We start from the raw sequence: 14,116 nt of genomic DNA, 5'->3' as shown, positions 1-14,116 counted from the left end.
ACGAGAAACTCGGCGTCAAGTTAGCGGTTTTGTGAAGAACCGAGTCATCAGTCCGGCGTTGTAATGGACCGGCTGTCTGCATTGGTGTTATCTGTAGTATATTGTGACAATCACCCCCGCCGTGCGAACCTCTTTCGGGGTGTTTCCCCGGACGATGAGCCATTGCCGCCTCGCCCGTGCCATTCTGCTGCATACTCATATAACTGCCATCTCGACCCTCGTCTGGATAGGCTACACCAGCGACTTACGACGAATGCACAAACGCATACGCGTAAGCTGGGCTCCAAAGGCAGTGGGCAGAGCGATTGGGTGGGCTGGCATATGAGCAAGCTTTTCGGTGTTCCGTAGGATGCCTGCAGCGGGAGGTTGAGGTGGGGGGGGGGGGGGCACAAGAATAGGTCCCTCCACTTGTCTCTCCCTTCGTTTTCGTCCTGTCCTGTGAATGGGCCACGGTCAGTGGGAAAGGGGGGAGAAGGGCTTCAGAAGCTGTTAGAGGTGAGCGAAAGAGGATAGACGCGAATGAAAAGGGGATGGCCGAGGGCATAAAAAAGCCTATTTAAACATTTGTTTGGATGTTGTGGGTGTGGTGATTGACCTTGCCCTCTCCAGATCTACTGGGCATAGTTGGGACGGGCGCGACGTCCCCTCTTTCAGACCAGGCACACACAAATACCTACCTACACACACGACGCGAGGGCCTATCCGTCCGTGGGGAGAGTTTGGAGGAGGCGGCCTTGGACGAGTCGTGGTCTCGAATTCAACCTGCATATGCATAGTCAGGCGACAGAAGGGGGTACTACGAGGGATTTCGTCCGTGTGCCAGGTTGGAACATGTAGAGATGGTGCGTGGACTTCTACGCCCCACGTCGACACTCGCACGCAGTCGGCACGGCGTGTATCCCCGCATCCGAAGATATATTGCGTGTTTGTTTGAATGTGGAAGTGAGGCAAGGCACCTACCTCGTAGGGCTAGCCGACACGGGACGCGAAGTCTCGTTAAAGCACCATCGTCTGTAGATGCATGAGTGTGTTGCCAGCCTGTCAGAAGAGGCCAATTCTCACCCCTCCTTTTCTTTACCCTCTCCTACATACATTACCGTACACACGCACACACCAGCAGACTCCGGGTGGCCGTCTCAAAAGTTTTCCAGACTCAATGTCAGGTTCCTGATCTGTGCGCAGACACCTGAGCTGGCCCATTCGCCCGTACAAACCAAGACACGCCAGGTCTTCCACACTTAGGTACATCTACAAGGCGGTCCCCTCTCAAGGTCTCACAGTTGCACAATTACAATGACAGTACACGTGTAGCATGGTTAGAGAAACACACTATATATATCATGCTCAATACTTGGCACAGTAATACTTGTATCCCCTTCCTAGGCCACAGCGATAGGCTCACTCGGCCATGTCACTCTTCTCGTATAGTTATCACCCGCGTGCCAAGGTGTCATGGTGTCAACCACCCCCAAAGTCTCCATTTTTGCTGCACCCCACCCCCACCCCCGCCTACTGGACAGCTTAGGCCGGTCCAAGTGGGCGGATGATGGCTCAAGAGCAGGCAACTTTTTCCGCGAGAATGTTTTACGGCTCTCAGGCCATTCGTCCATCCCCCGTCTCAAAAGTCCTGCGTTGGGTTGGCATCACTTGGCAGAGATTGGGTTGAATAAACTCACGATGATGTTTGGCCGTCCTCTCCGGACGCCCCGCCTTCCGTCGTCTTGTTTTGCCCTCCCGTCTCACCCAGCCAGTCGCGACTCGCCATGGCTAGATCTGAGGGCATGGGATCGTAGATGGTGTTGTCATCGAACCCGGGGAAAGCATAGCAAGGGACCCATGACGACAAGTCGGCCGGTCCAACGCTACGATCCTGACTCGGGGACAACATGGCAAAAGGCTTAGGAAGTATACTATGTATGGCCAGGCGAGCTGACCCTTCCTTACCAGCAGTAGCGAGAGACAGCAGGCGAGTTCTCACATCCGACGTAAACAGACGTGGCAAAAAGATGGAAGAAGAAGAATAATGATAGTGATGAAATAGTGGCAACCCAGACGAGAAACAGGAAGAAGAAAAGAAAATAATGAAAACTTCAAATCCCTGTATTTCCCGGTTCTTCTCCCACACATTCTGGACCATTGAGCAGCGAGAGCTCAGGCAGCAGTCGGGATGTGTAAGTCGCCGCAGGGAACAAAAGTCATAAGAGAGAGAAAGGGAGAAAGACAGCTCGAATCCCCTGACGGTTTGTCAAGATTCACTGACTAGCATGCCAACGGAAAATAAAACCTCTCAGCTCAGAAGGCAAACAGAAGCGGCTATCCTTCGTCGTCCCGCACGATTTACAGGGCTGGTCTTCTTGGCCAGGTTCATGGTTCAATAAGACGCAATTTCTCTCCCTCTTTCTATTTTGATCAACGCCAAATAAAATAGAAAAGAGAAAGGAAAAACAAGAAGAACAAGAAGAATAAAAAATAAAAATAAAAACCTTGGCACCACGCGGGCCTGTTGGCCTGCAAAAGCCAACGTTGCCGCTACTGTTCGGACTCAAAGCCTGCCGAGCCACCAGTTCGCCAGCATTACCCGGCTTCGTGTCACTATGAAACCCCGTACGCACAGATCCCAAGCATCTCAAAAATGAGGCTTGATGTTTCCTCGGAGTCAGAGGAAACAGCAGCCGCGGAAGGGCCAAGCTTATTTGACTTGGGGGTATAGGTAAATTAGTCGACAATTTAGCAGCCTAGTGTGCACGGGAAACGAATGTATGTCGCAAAGTCGGAGCCGGGCCGCTATGAGTCATTTTTGAAGATGTTTCATTCATCTACAGATTGTACCTTGCGCCAATTGTGTAGATACCATACCATCCATCCATCAAACACAGCACGAACACGGCATGTCAACGTGTTGCTACATCAGATGTGGCCAGATACTCCGGACTCCTCAAGCAGCACCCGATTTGCGCCAACCCATGCAATCCTCCCTTGCAATGTCCCTTTCATTTCCCCTGAGCTCTTGAAATATGACCACCCCCAAGGAAGCGCCATTGGCATAAAAGCCAAAAATGGTGACAATAAGTAGTAATGGCGGTAGTAGAAGTAGAAGGGGAATGAAATGGGTATATCTCCTCTGTTACTCCATGAAAAAATTCGTATCAATATGTGATCCATTTCTGGTGGCCCTGGTCACCAATGTTGTCCTGCCTTTGACCCCAGGGGGTAAGGGGTGTAGGATGCAATGCTATTTTTGGGTGGGGCTTTTTTTTCCTCTTCTTTTCTTTTCAACAACCTGTTGATGTCGTATATGTGACCTTGCGTACTCTGAGAACATGATGTGTGCGACGGATACCGATGTCCTCCATCTATGCGATCTGTGAGTCTGATCAAATACCCTTGGCGCGGATGATGTCGACCATCCAGCCCATGTCGTGAGTCAGGTCGTCGAGGGCGTGCTCGGGAGGAGCAGCCAAGACGGTGTGAACACCAGGATGGCGTTTGATGCCGGGGGCGCGAGGCAGGCTGTAGTTCTGCTCCAGAGCCGGCTTCCTCGTGCTGGGCAGCGACAGGGGCTGAATGTAGTTGGGGCATCGATCTTCCTCGGCAGAGTCGTAAAAAGAAGTAGCCTCGTCCTCGGGAGAAACAGGCCCGACCGAGGAAGCAGCGCTCGAATCGGAAGAGAAAGAGAAGCGCGAGGCAGGTGGCGCGATCTCCAGCTCCCTCAACTCCTTGACTGGAAGTGGGGGAAGAGGCGAATATTTCTTCTCGCGGGTGAGAACACTGGTGCGGCGGACAGTGGGAAGCGTGCTGTCAGAGTGGCAGCGCTTGAAGGGAGGGGGCGACAGACTGGTCGCGTACGGGTTGATCTCGGAGAGAGCCGAGTTGGCAAAGTTCTCATCGTCGTCGTTCTCCTCGGCAATGTCGTCGGGGATAGCGACGGAGGCTCGCCCATAAGGGCTCGGAGATGCGGCAGCAAACGGACTGTCATCTGACAGGAACCGGCGCAGAGACTCTGGGGAGAGGTCGCGGGTCCGGCTTCCCTCGGACGATACCATGCTCCTGTTGTCGTCCGAGGGGGAGGACGGGGAAAGGGGTCGCTCTTCGTCATCAGAATGCCGGCCGCGCTCAGCGAAACGGCTCGTTGACGGCTTCCTGTTGAACATGCGGCGCCACGAAGGAGGTGGGGATGTGGATCCTGATCTGGGGAGGGACCTTTGGGGCTGCGCAGCGGGCGCGGACCCAAGCCGCCGGAGCTGCCCCCCCGGCACCGGTGGTGGTGGTCGAGGAGTCACAAATTTGTCTTCGGGATTCATGGTTTTGTATTCGCTGTTGTAGAGCGAACCCAAAGATGCGCTTCTCTTGCGCTCAGCCATCTCATACGGCATGTCGAGCCTGTTCACAGTCTGACCGGGAAGATAAGGACACTGGGTAGTGGTTGGCTGTGCCGGGTTGTGACTCTCCTGAGTGCCGTCGAGCTCGTACTGGATGGCTGTCAGTGACCCGGACTTGAAGACTCGACCCGTCAGCTGCTCACATAGTAGTAGTAGGTATTCCCCATCTTCAGTCCGCCGTTACGCTTCGTATTCTTTGCGCCGGGCTCGTCGTCCAGGACTATATCCTTGAAAGCGTAGCACCCGCGCCACTGGCTGCGATCTCGTCGAATGTCTCGCTCCATTGTATAAGGCTTGGAGAAGTTGTCCCATGAACCAACCAAGTGTACTGATCTCACATCAGGATGCGTTTGACTGAAGGAGCCGTGGTGGTTAGCAAGGTGGGCGAGGCTTCGGGGGGCTTATATAAATCCATTTATGTAAGAGGGTGTAGGCCGTGATGCAAGGCCAAGCCATCAGCCACTAAGCTTACGCCGAGGCTCGGACCCGGTACCCTGTCTTCTCTCAGGAGCGGGCAAGGAGCCGATCAACGCCGGTGACGCCTTTTTGCCTTTACCACATGTTTGACGGAGCACTCGGGAAGTTGCTGTTGGGCACTGGTGGTGGCCAAGATGGGGGGGAGGAACGGGCGCAGGCCGGGGTCGGGAGGGGTGTAAACCAGACACAAACTTTTTCCATCCGACATTGTTCGAAACATGAGCCCAAGCAGCCGGCTGAGCAGAGCCAAGCAGCCTTCGGGGTTGATCCCGTATGCCCTCCTCGACCGTTTATGGAAAATGAGGAGGCGACGAACTTTCGCAAGGCCTGGTGGATTCGCCTCTGGAGAATTGGGCAAGAGCCAGATGTAGGGGGTGATGGGACGAAGGGGACGCCCGGTCATTGGCCACACGTACAACTTTATGTACATCCAAACGAGGACGATCGATTATACTGGTATGAAGCGGAAACGGGGACGGAGTTTTGGGTTTCGACCAGCGAATGGGGGGGCACAGGGACGAGAGGAAGAAACAAACGAGAACGAACCAAGGGTTGGCCTAAGAGTCAGAAGAAAAAGAGACTCACAGCATGAAGGTGAAAAGGGTCGTCGTAGGGTCCATGGCTAGAATAAGACGGACAGAAGCCCAATTGAAATAAGGGCCTCGGGAAGGATGTCTTAATCAACGGAATGCTCTATGCCGCGGCGGTGGGTTGGATATATTGGGGCAGTTAGATGCTTGGTGCTGCACGTTGGCCCGGCCGCCGTGCTATGAGTCGACTGGGCCAGCGTTGGTCGGGACACCACAGACGAATTTGATATCAGTGAAACGCCGAGAAGAATCCCATTCTGTCTGAATAGACGCAGAGCAGCACACGACGGAGGCGAGGCGAGGCAGATTTGAAATTGGGGGACGGGGTGGTTGGCCAATGGAGAGGGCGGGATGTGCGTGGAAGCGCCGTGACGGCCGTTGGAAAGGGCGAGGTTGATCGGCGACTGGCGAGCGCTTGGAGAAACAAGCGGGCGGGGGGCCTGGACATGCGCAAGGAAAGACGGCAACGCAGGTACGGTGTCAGGGTCGAAAACAGGCGGCGTAACGGAGGACTTGTTCGACGTTGAGATGTTGTCAGGTCACCCCGTTTTGTGTAGGTTGGTTGTCGGTTTTGGTCTTGGGGGTGAGGAGCTACACTAGTTGCGTGCGTCGAGAGTCAAGGTTAAGGTGTCTTCCAGGCCGCGCTCTCTAATAAATATGAACCTCGGACGGAGACTGGGGGACGTCTCGAAGAGGCCCCTCGACGGAGTTGCTCAAGGATTTCGTAAGCTGAGGCAGTAGTGCGGGTGAGAGAATGATTAGACGGTCCCTGTTCGCCTAGCCTGCCTGGCCCGAACCAGGGTACTCCTGGGCTATATGAATGATCTCTTGGGCTTCTGGGAAAAGGCAGAGCAGAACAAGAATATTGGTGGGCCCTCGGAGGATTCTTGGCTAGTTCTGTTCTCGATCTGGTGAGCATACGCCGCCGCCGCCGCCTCCCCCCCCACGGTCCTGGTCTTGGGGGCGTCGATGGTGACGACAACAGGAGGACCAGGTCGGAAACGGGCTAGAGGCGATGATTTCGGCACTCTGGCCAAGCGAGTCGTGGCGTTGGAACTGGCATAGAGGATGGCGGTTCTCTGCGATAGGGACACCAGCCATTCCTGACGCAGCCGACGGCAACTAGAGTTTCTCTATCCGTCTCTCTGGAAAAGACCAGACGAAGCCGGCCGGTTCATACCAGGCGGCTATGGCCAGGGCTAGCAAAGCCTCCTCAGACCAAGTGGGCTGTCCCTGTTCGAGGTCTAGTACCGAGCGCACGGGCAGGGGGGGGGTGGGTGCCGTGCGGGAGGATCTATTGGACGGGATCCTGTAATCAAGGTCCGTAATTGGGAGGCACCGTTGAATAGGGATTGGCTGAGAGGGTGTTTGTAATGATGGCGATGATCCCGGTCTCAGAGCCGTAGACAGGTAACTGCAGCGGTTGGTTGTGGTTAGTCGACTGTTGGCTGCTGGGCCCGCCTATCTCTCCGTGCATGGCTTTCGCGACGTGAGATGAAGCGGGACAGCCTAGGCTCGAGACAAGACAGAAAAGGAAATGGAAAGTGGAGACGGGATGGGCTGAAAAGCAAAGAAGGGCGCGCGGGTGGCCACTTGTTTAGCTGTATGCAGTGGAGAGTGCTGGGCTGCTGTGCTACTGCTGGTTGCAGTGCTAGGTACCTACTCCGTAGTGTGTACCTACTTGCTGCTGTCGGCGAGACTATCGGCGCTTGCCCTGCCTGCATCGTAATCGTCATCGCGCCTTGTTCGTCCGGAACTGTGCTGCGAGGGCATTACATAAAACATGGGACGTATTTCCCTCAATGGCAAGGGAATGGGAAGCTCTCCAAATCACAGAGATAACATATCAACAGGTACGGATACCGATACCTGTAGGTAGTAGACACACCACAACAGTAAGAAACCTCTTGCGAGACCATATTCTCCATTGAACCGAACTCTGCCGCACTGCATCGACTGTCCCATCGTGGATGACGCATCGTATGGCGCCATGTCATGCCATCCACAGATGAGATGGGAAGGAGCGTCGTGGACGATCAAACAACCCCACGATGTTCGTCAGCAAGCCCGATGACGCTCCCAGCACTGTTGCTGTACACCTGGCACCACCAGATGTACTTTGGACAGCCAGACATCCTCCTGTTGCCAACTGCAGTGTGCCAGTCTGCCCCACTCGGCTTCCGAGCACCGCAAACGCATACACCGCATTCGTATCTTCCTGCCGACTCGGCCTCGAGATCCAGATTGACAAGAGTCGCTTGCCCACGATACCACCAACCCAAGACGTAACGCTGAAGGAACCCGGCACTGTCAGTTCCCGTGATGGAGCCTATCATGGGGCGCCTTGCCCCAGATCGGCGTCCGGCGACTTACAATATCCCGGCCTCCCATGTCATCGAGACTGCATTTTCGCGATCCCAAGACGCCATCGACACTGGCTGCGAAGCTCTTGGTCTCACTTACCCAATGACGGATCCCTCCTGCAAGGCCGATGTCCCTTGCAGACTGTCACGGTCGTCGATTCTAGTCGCCTTCGTCGCATCCGAGTCACTCACGGACGTCATTGCCATCAGCTCTTGCCTACCCCCGACCGGACATGCGCTGAGCTGGAGTCCGTCACTGCCATGGGTCTTGACAGGCGTGCCTGGTTAGGTCGCTTGCTCTGGTAGGTCCCCGCTGCAGACACTAGCGCAAGGTACCAGACGCAGAACCCTGCGTTTCCTCCGTGGTGCTGTGCAGCTTCCACTCGAACCGGAAAATCAACGTCGGCGCATCGTCATTCTTTGCCAGCATTGCCGCCGCACCACACGGCTTCGCATAGGAGAAAATTTTACCACAGTCTAGCGTCATCCGTCGTCTTTGCCCCCCAGGTTATGGAATATTTCAGCCGGCGCTGGGAGGATGGTATCAATAGCGAAACGGCCGCATCGCACGCAAAAGACGACGGTGTGCGCCCACACAGACCGGCCACTTCCACGTTACATCCACAACTGTTACCCTTCCGGAGGGGTTCGTGTTGGCACGGATGCTGAGCTCTCCATGTTGGCTGCCGCTTACCGAAAGCAATCTCACTGCGGGATTACAGCTGAAGTCGACGGTTTGGCCCTGTCTACAATGACCGCACGCCCGATTTGGGGGGTTTAAAAAAATACACTTCTTGGTTTTTGTTTCTTTTGTTTTTCCATGCAAGCCGGCACTAGGCGAGTCCCGAGATGGCTCTCAGCTGGTCGCCGACCTGCAGTGGGAGAGGTCGGTATTGCCTCCAAACGATGCGGCTGCCCAATCATACGCACGTCGCATTTCTGAAAGTATCGTTGCGCCCTCGTTACCTTGCTCTGGTCTCAAAGCTTAACTCTAATATCGAGAGGCTTGTACGCTTATTGGGAAGCTGTGGTTTCGGCTATGTAGACACACCACCGCACTTGCTCCATTCCGCCCGAGTAAGTTTCTCATCTGCGGTACTCAATACTCAGTCGTCAGCTACAGCCGACTCGATCCCGACTGGTCTCGGCTTGACTCGATAGCTGCGTTTCTTTTGCAGCTCTTCAAACAAGCAACTCGAGGCGACAGCGGCCTACCATGTTCGTTTCTGCCATTCTGCCGTCACGACTCAGACCCGTTTTCTCCACGTCGCAACAAATATGTTTGTCACACGGTTCGTCTCTATTGATCGTTACGTTGACCATTACTCTCCCACAGGCATTCCCTTCTTGTTGCCTATTGCCTGGGCTCTCCTCTACCTGGCCTGTTCAAGGTGGACCCGGCCTCTATGGTTTTATTCTTTTCCAACCCTGCGTTTGAACCCCACACCTTGATCCGACTGCAGACTAGCAACGTCGGAATGCAAGACCGCCGGTGACCCTGTGGTTGCGGTGGCTACTTGGTGAGGTGAGACAGCTGACCTTGCCAGTGCCATCGCCGCAACGGAACGAACCCCTGTTCGCAACCAATCTCCCGGTTCTCCCAACCGAAGGCACACCGTCAGAAACCAAAGATCACGATGCTTTTTGTCCGGCGGCGGGATGTCTGTCGACAGCAACGCCGGTACACCATAGCAAAGTTGAGGGCTCGGAAAACCCTCAGTTTCCGTCCTGGAGTACCACGGCCATTAGCGACCTGGTTACGGCCAATGACAATCGGGACGAAGGCTTGCTACATGGTAATATTACAACAGGAGATCATGTCTGACGATCCGGAGGGGTTGTCCATCACATGAGCTGCACCTCGTTGATTGCTTAGTCGTACACTACTGCGAGTTTAAACCGCAGGCCGTGGTTGGAGAGCCCCTGGCTGGCAATCAATCTCAAACACCCACTGATGTCTTCCCCATCTGCCCGAGAGTTGTGCAAGATGCCCACATGGGTTCCCCGATGCAGTCAGATGCAATCCGGCCTGGTTGCCAGAGCCTGAATGGGAGAAAGGCACAGAGGCCGCTGCGACCATGACGGCGGCGGGGGACCTGACGTTTCGTGGGGATGGCTGGGTTGCGGCTTACACAAATCGCCATTGCACCGAACTACCAAGCCAACGTCCGTTTTGTGAGCGCATTGGCTGGTTTCGCTTCCGATATGTCGCCTCCCGCATCCGCGGGCGCCTCCGCAACCCATCCATCGAGATGATGCCCCCAGACGCTCGTGGCTCTGTGGTGTCGCAGCACACGCGCTGGCACACTAGACTCCCAGGCCACCATAGAAAAGACAAACCATGACCGGTAGCTGATGCTATTCCAATGGTGCAGTAGGGCAGCTGTACACCGAGATCAATAATTCCATTTACTACACCTGTGTTGTACTGTCTTCATTGCGCGTCTAGCAAACCCACTCCTGCAACGACAACCGCTGCTTCTAAAGGCGTATGTCGAGGGAGTCGGCATCGGCAGACACCCAGGCGCTCGGACGGCCGAGACCTCTTCGGAGGTTACAGGTCTCCAACTCCGATGTCCAAACCACATCACGCGCCCGATCGCGCTGTCACCTTGCGTCCCACCGCCGAGTGCGCCGCAGAACGCGCTCGCACCTGAAAATATCCGAGGCATTGCCTCTCATCGGCTGGCTTGGCCAGCCGTACGTCATAGAAATTATTATGTCTTCCATTAATCAATGCAGTGTAAGCCGGCTTGTGTTGGTTGCCTTCTCTTCTCTAAAGTTCGTGTCCACATTCCGCCAAGCGCAGAAAGAAAAAGAAAAGAAAGAAAAATAAAGTGATGAAAAATCAAAAGCAAGCGCGCCTTTGAACATCTTGAGGGATGTCGGCGGGCCAAGCGGAGGGGAATGAAACAAAAAAGGACTCGCATGCTCTACGCGAGTTGTAAATTTAAAGAAGAATACAGCGTCAAGTCCCAAAGCCCAGTCTGCGTGTCCGTCGTCCTCTTCTCTTCTTCTCTCATGGTCACAATACTGGGGGTGGAAAAATGAATTGGAAAGGAAACAAACCAGGACTGCCTTTGCTCTACTCCACCCCCGCCTTGTTATTCGAACGTTGCTTTGTATGACACGATAACGCCTCGTCCCAATGCTTTCCCTAATGAAATGTAAAAGGGGGAGGGTTTTCTTCCCTCCCTCCCTCAACGACTGGTTGGCCGGCAAGCCAGCTTCCTTGTTTCCCAATGGATCCAAAAACCAGCCTCGAGCTTTTTCCGGTGTGAAGACGCCAGCGTACAGAAATCAGAATCGAAGTGTGGTAATAGTACTAATTGCGGTTACTGTAGGCTTGTGATATTATTATTTTTTTGGTCGGTTTCTCGTCGGACGGCTCGGATCGCCGAGGCCCACTCGGAGCTCTTCATTCAGATTTGGCTCCCACTGCGGCCACCTTGCCCTTGGCCGCCAGGATGCGGTTTTGCCTGTCGCCTTTGTACCGCGTGTCGAGGGCGCGGTCCCAGAAGATAAAGAAAGGCTGGGAGAAGTTGGTCTTGATGCCCCACGTCTGATGGTGGATGTCGTGGTAGGCGGCGTTGTTGCTCGTGATGTGCTGAAGGGGATCCCAAGGCAAAGAATAGCCGCAGTGGTCGTCGACGGTCTTGACGGTTGATAGGCAGAAGAACAACAGTCCTTGCCTACCGCTCATGCCGGTGATCAGGAAGCTGATGCCAGCACCGAGGGTGTCGAGGAGGAAGCCCTCGAAAGGGTGGTTGTAAAGGGCGCCAAAAGCGTAGGGGACGTACAGGCGGTGGTGTCTCGAGTGGAAGGTTGCTAAAGAGATCCGTGTTAGTGAGCAATTCGCCACCCACGCCCGAGGTTCTCGGCCGGGTCGGGCCTTGGTTGCGACTTACTGTACATCCACTTGTTGACGTGCATGAGGCGGTGGAGGAAGTACTGCCATGTGTCCAGGATCGAGATGGCGGCGAAAAGCTGGAGCCCGGGGATGACGAGCCAGTAGATGGCTTTTGCGACAAGCAGCTCCCAGGAGGCGAAGGCCGGAACAACGGTGTGGGAGCCGTCGAGCTCGGTGGTAAGGAAGGGGTAGTGACCGCCGGCGAGAGCGCCGGCGATGAAGGGGTGTGAGGCGGACATATTCTTGGAGATGGAGGCGGCGTTGAGGCCGAGCAGGCCGAGGAAGGTGGGCAGGGCGCGCTGGGCGATGCGGACGCGGGTGGCCCAGACAGCGACGTCATAGTCCTCCCGGCCGGTGAGCTGTTCCTCGTCGATGTACTCGAGGAAAACGGACATTGAGATCTGTATCAGCTGCTGCAAGACGACATCGCGGGCGACCTCGTAGCGGGAGACGTGGTTGCGCTTGGTGATCTCCTCGGGGGTGTGCAGGCGGTACTGCGGCCATATGTCGTAAACATCGATCACGTGGAAGAACAGGGACAGAACCCAGTACACGACGATGGGCAGGAAGATGCGCAGGTAGACATCCGGCAGTCCCGGGATCATGTCGGCGTAGGGCTTGAGGGTGTAGGCCGGCAGCGGAGGCAGGTCACCGGCCATTGACGTGAAGTTTGTCGCCATCGTGGGTGGGATCGTTTCGTTGACCATTGCGGGTTCCGGCGACGACTTCGCTCTTGGGTAGGTCTCGGACACGGCGGGATCAAGGACTGGTTCGGTCGAAGGGAGTATCGAACTGCTCGTTGCCAAACGCAGGAAGACGATGAGTGCAGAGGAGTATGCGGGAGAGGAAGAGACCGTTGGTGTGGCGAGCAATGGCGATGGGGAGGAGTGGCTGCAAGTTGGATATATGGGGGCGGGATGGGTGTCAAAGCGATAGAGGCGTAGCGTAGCGGCAGGGCTGAGACGGAAGACGTAGGTCAGGCAGTAGAGAGCAAAGAGTGGGAAAGGTCGGCAGACTTGTGGCGAGTTGGTTCGAGGTTTCACTAGCATTGACTAGCTTGGCCCTTGTTCGCAATGCGCAGGGGAAAAAAATCAGCCCAAATCAAATCGTTCAGTCCGACAGAGTGACCTGCTCACCCGATGCTCGAAGGCGCTCGTTGCTAGGTACTCGCAGGGCCAAAGGCACGGGGATAGTGATGTCTTAGCGGCAACGTCGGGAGTACAGGCGGGCAATTTTTCCCCATCTCTCTAGGACTAGGCTGCGCGCGCAGGTGGTCGGGTTCCCAGACCCAGGAATGATGCGCCTCTATCAATCTCGCTTGTGGAAAGGCGCGGGCCTCTCGCCTTTCGACAGTCTCCCGGTTTTGCCACGGATCGAACCACAACTGAGCTCGCCCCCTCTTCTTTCCGAATTATCGATCTGGAGCGGGAATTGGAGAATTCCCCGGCCGTGGTCTCCGAAATGCTCTCAATTGCCTACGCGGGCTCGACTTGCGTCCATTGTTTACCTGACCGCATACCTTACCGCTTTCACGGGCTAGCTCGCGTAAATTGCGGCGGGCTTGTCAATGCTGTCATAACCACGGAGTACCTAGTCAACCATCAACCATGCGCGGCTTGCTACGCTGTCGTGTCAGGCCCCACCGGGGCCAATCCCACCCCCTGACACTACCGTAGACACTCAGTGGTTTATACGGAGTATAAGCCCGGGCACTGCGATGCGATGCGATCGAGGATGCATTAAAGAGGGGTGCTTAGGTAAGTCAATTTCACGATACGCCCACTTCAAAGTTGTCGTCGAGAGAGGGCTCCTTTGTGGAAGTTCGAATAGTGGAACGCGCAGGACTTTCGGTACGATCAGTCTGAGAAAGAGGGATTGGCCAAGGCATCGATTCGTCAGCGATGTATTGTGTATTTCACTCCCCCCCCCCAGGGCATACCTTGATCACGGATGCCATCCCACTCCAGCCCATGCAGGGCTTTCCGCAGACACCAGGCCAGACGGTATTCCATGTCGAGAGAGTTCATGTGACGTGGAGGGACCGCCAGCGTCGGGCAGGTTAGGCTGCATCCACAACTGCCACGCATTCGCAGAGCGCAATTGAGGCTATCCCGGCTCCGAGTTTCTAAAGCTGAGCATGTCCAGGGCCCCTCTTTCAGCGGCAGCGGCGCTGTCAAGGACTCGGATGCACCAGCCGCTTAGGTAAGGCATCCCAATTCGACCTTTGAACACCACTCCGCCCGCCATGTCAGACCAAGACTCGAGGATGAAAGCCTTTGAGCGTATCCGTATTGTGGGTATGTTGACGACGGCCTCAAAAGCCTGAGCTAGTCCACGGCTGCAGAAAATGCAAAGGCCAAAATAGTGAATTATTCACATCTCCCACCGTGTTGATAC

The 14,116-nt window shown here is 55.3% G+C and overlaps 2 protein-coding genes across 2 annotated transcripts; both read right to left on the bottom strand.

Moving 5' to 3' along the window:
* Positions 1 to 3,374: 3,374 nt before the first annotated feature.
* Positions 3,375 to 4,663, bottom strand: GLRG_02294 (uncharacterized protein; the record flags this gene model as incomplete). The annotated part of the gene is made up of 2 exons (XM_008092952.1): positions 3,375 to 4,469; positions 4,523 to 4,663. The coding sequence occupies 2 exons, from the start codon at positions 4,661 to 4,663 to the stop codon at positions 3,375 to 3,377; spliced, it is 1,236 nt and encodes a 411-aa protein (XP_008091143.1).
* A 6,564-nt stretch (positions 4,664 to 11,227) lies between these two features.
* GLRG_02293 (fatty acid hydroxylase superfamily protein) lies at positions 11,228 to 12,399 on the bottom strand (the record flags this gene model as incomplete). Its single annotated transcript, XM_008092951.1, has 2 exons — positions 11,228 to 11,637; positions 11,718 to 12,399. 2 exons carry the CDS (start codon positions 12,397 to 12,399, stop codon positions 11,228 to 11,230), a joined length of 1,092 nt encoding a protein of 363 aa, XP_008091142.1.
* Positions 12,400 to 14,116: the final 1,717 nt, after the last annotated feature.

Source organism: Colletotrichum graminicola, assembly GCF_000149035.1.
Source record: "Colletotrichum graminicola M1.001 genomic scaffold supercont1.6, whole genome shotgun sequence".
NCBI classification, from domain to species: Eukaryota; Fungi; Ascomycota; class Sordariomycetes; order Glomerellales; family Glomerellaceae; genus Colletotrichum; species Colletotrichum graminicola.
This window is presented reverse-complemented; position numbering and strand designations above follow the sequence as displayed.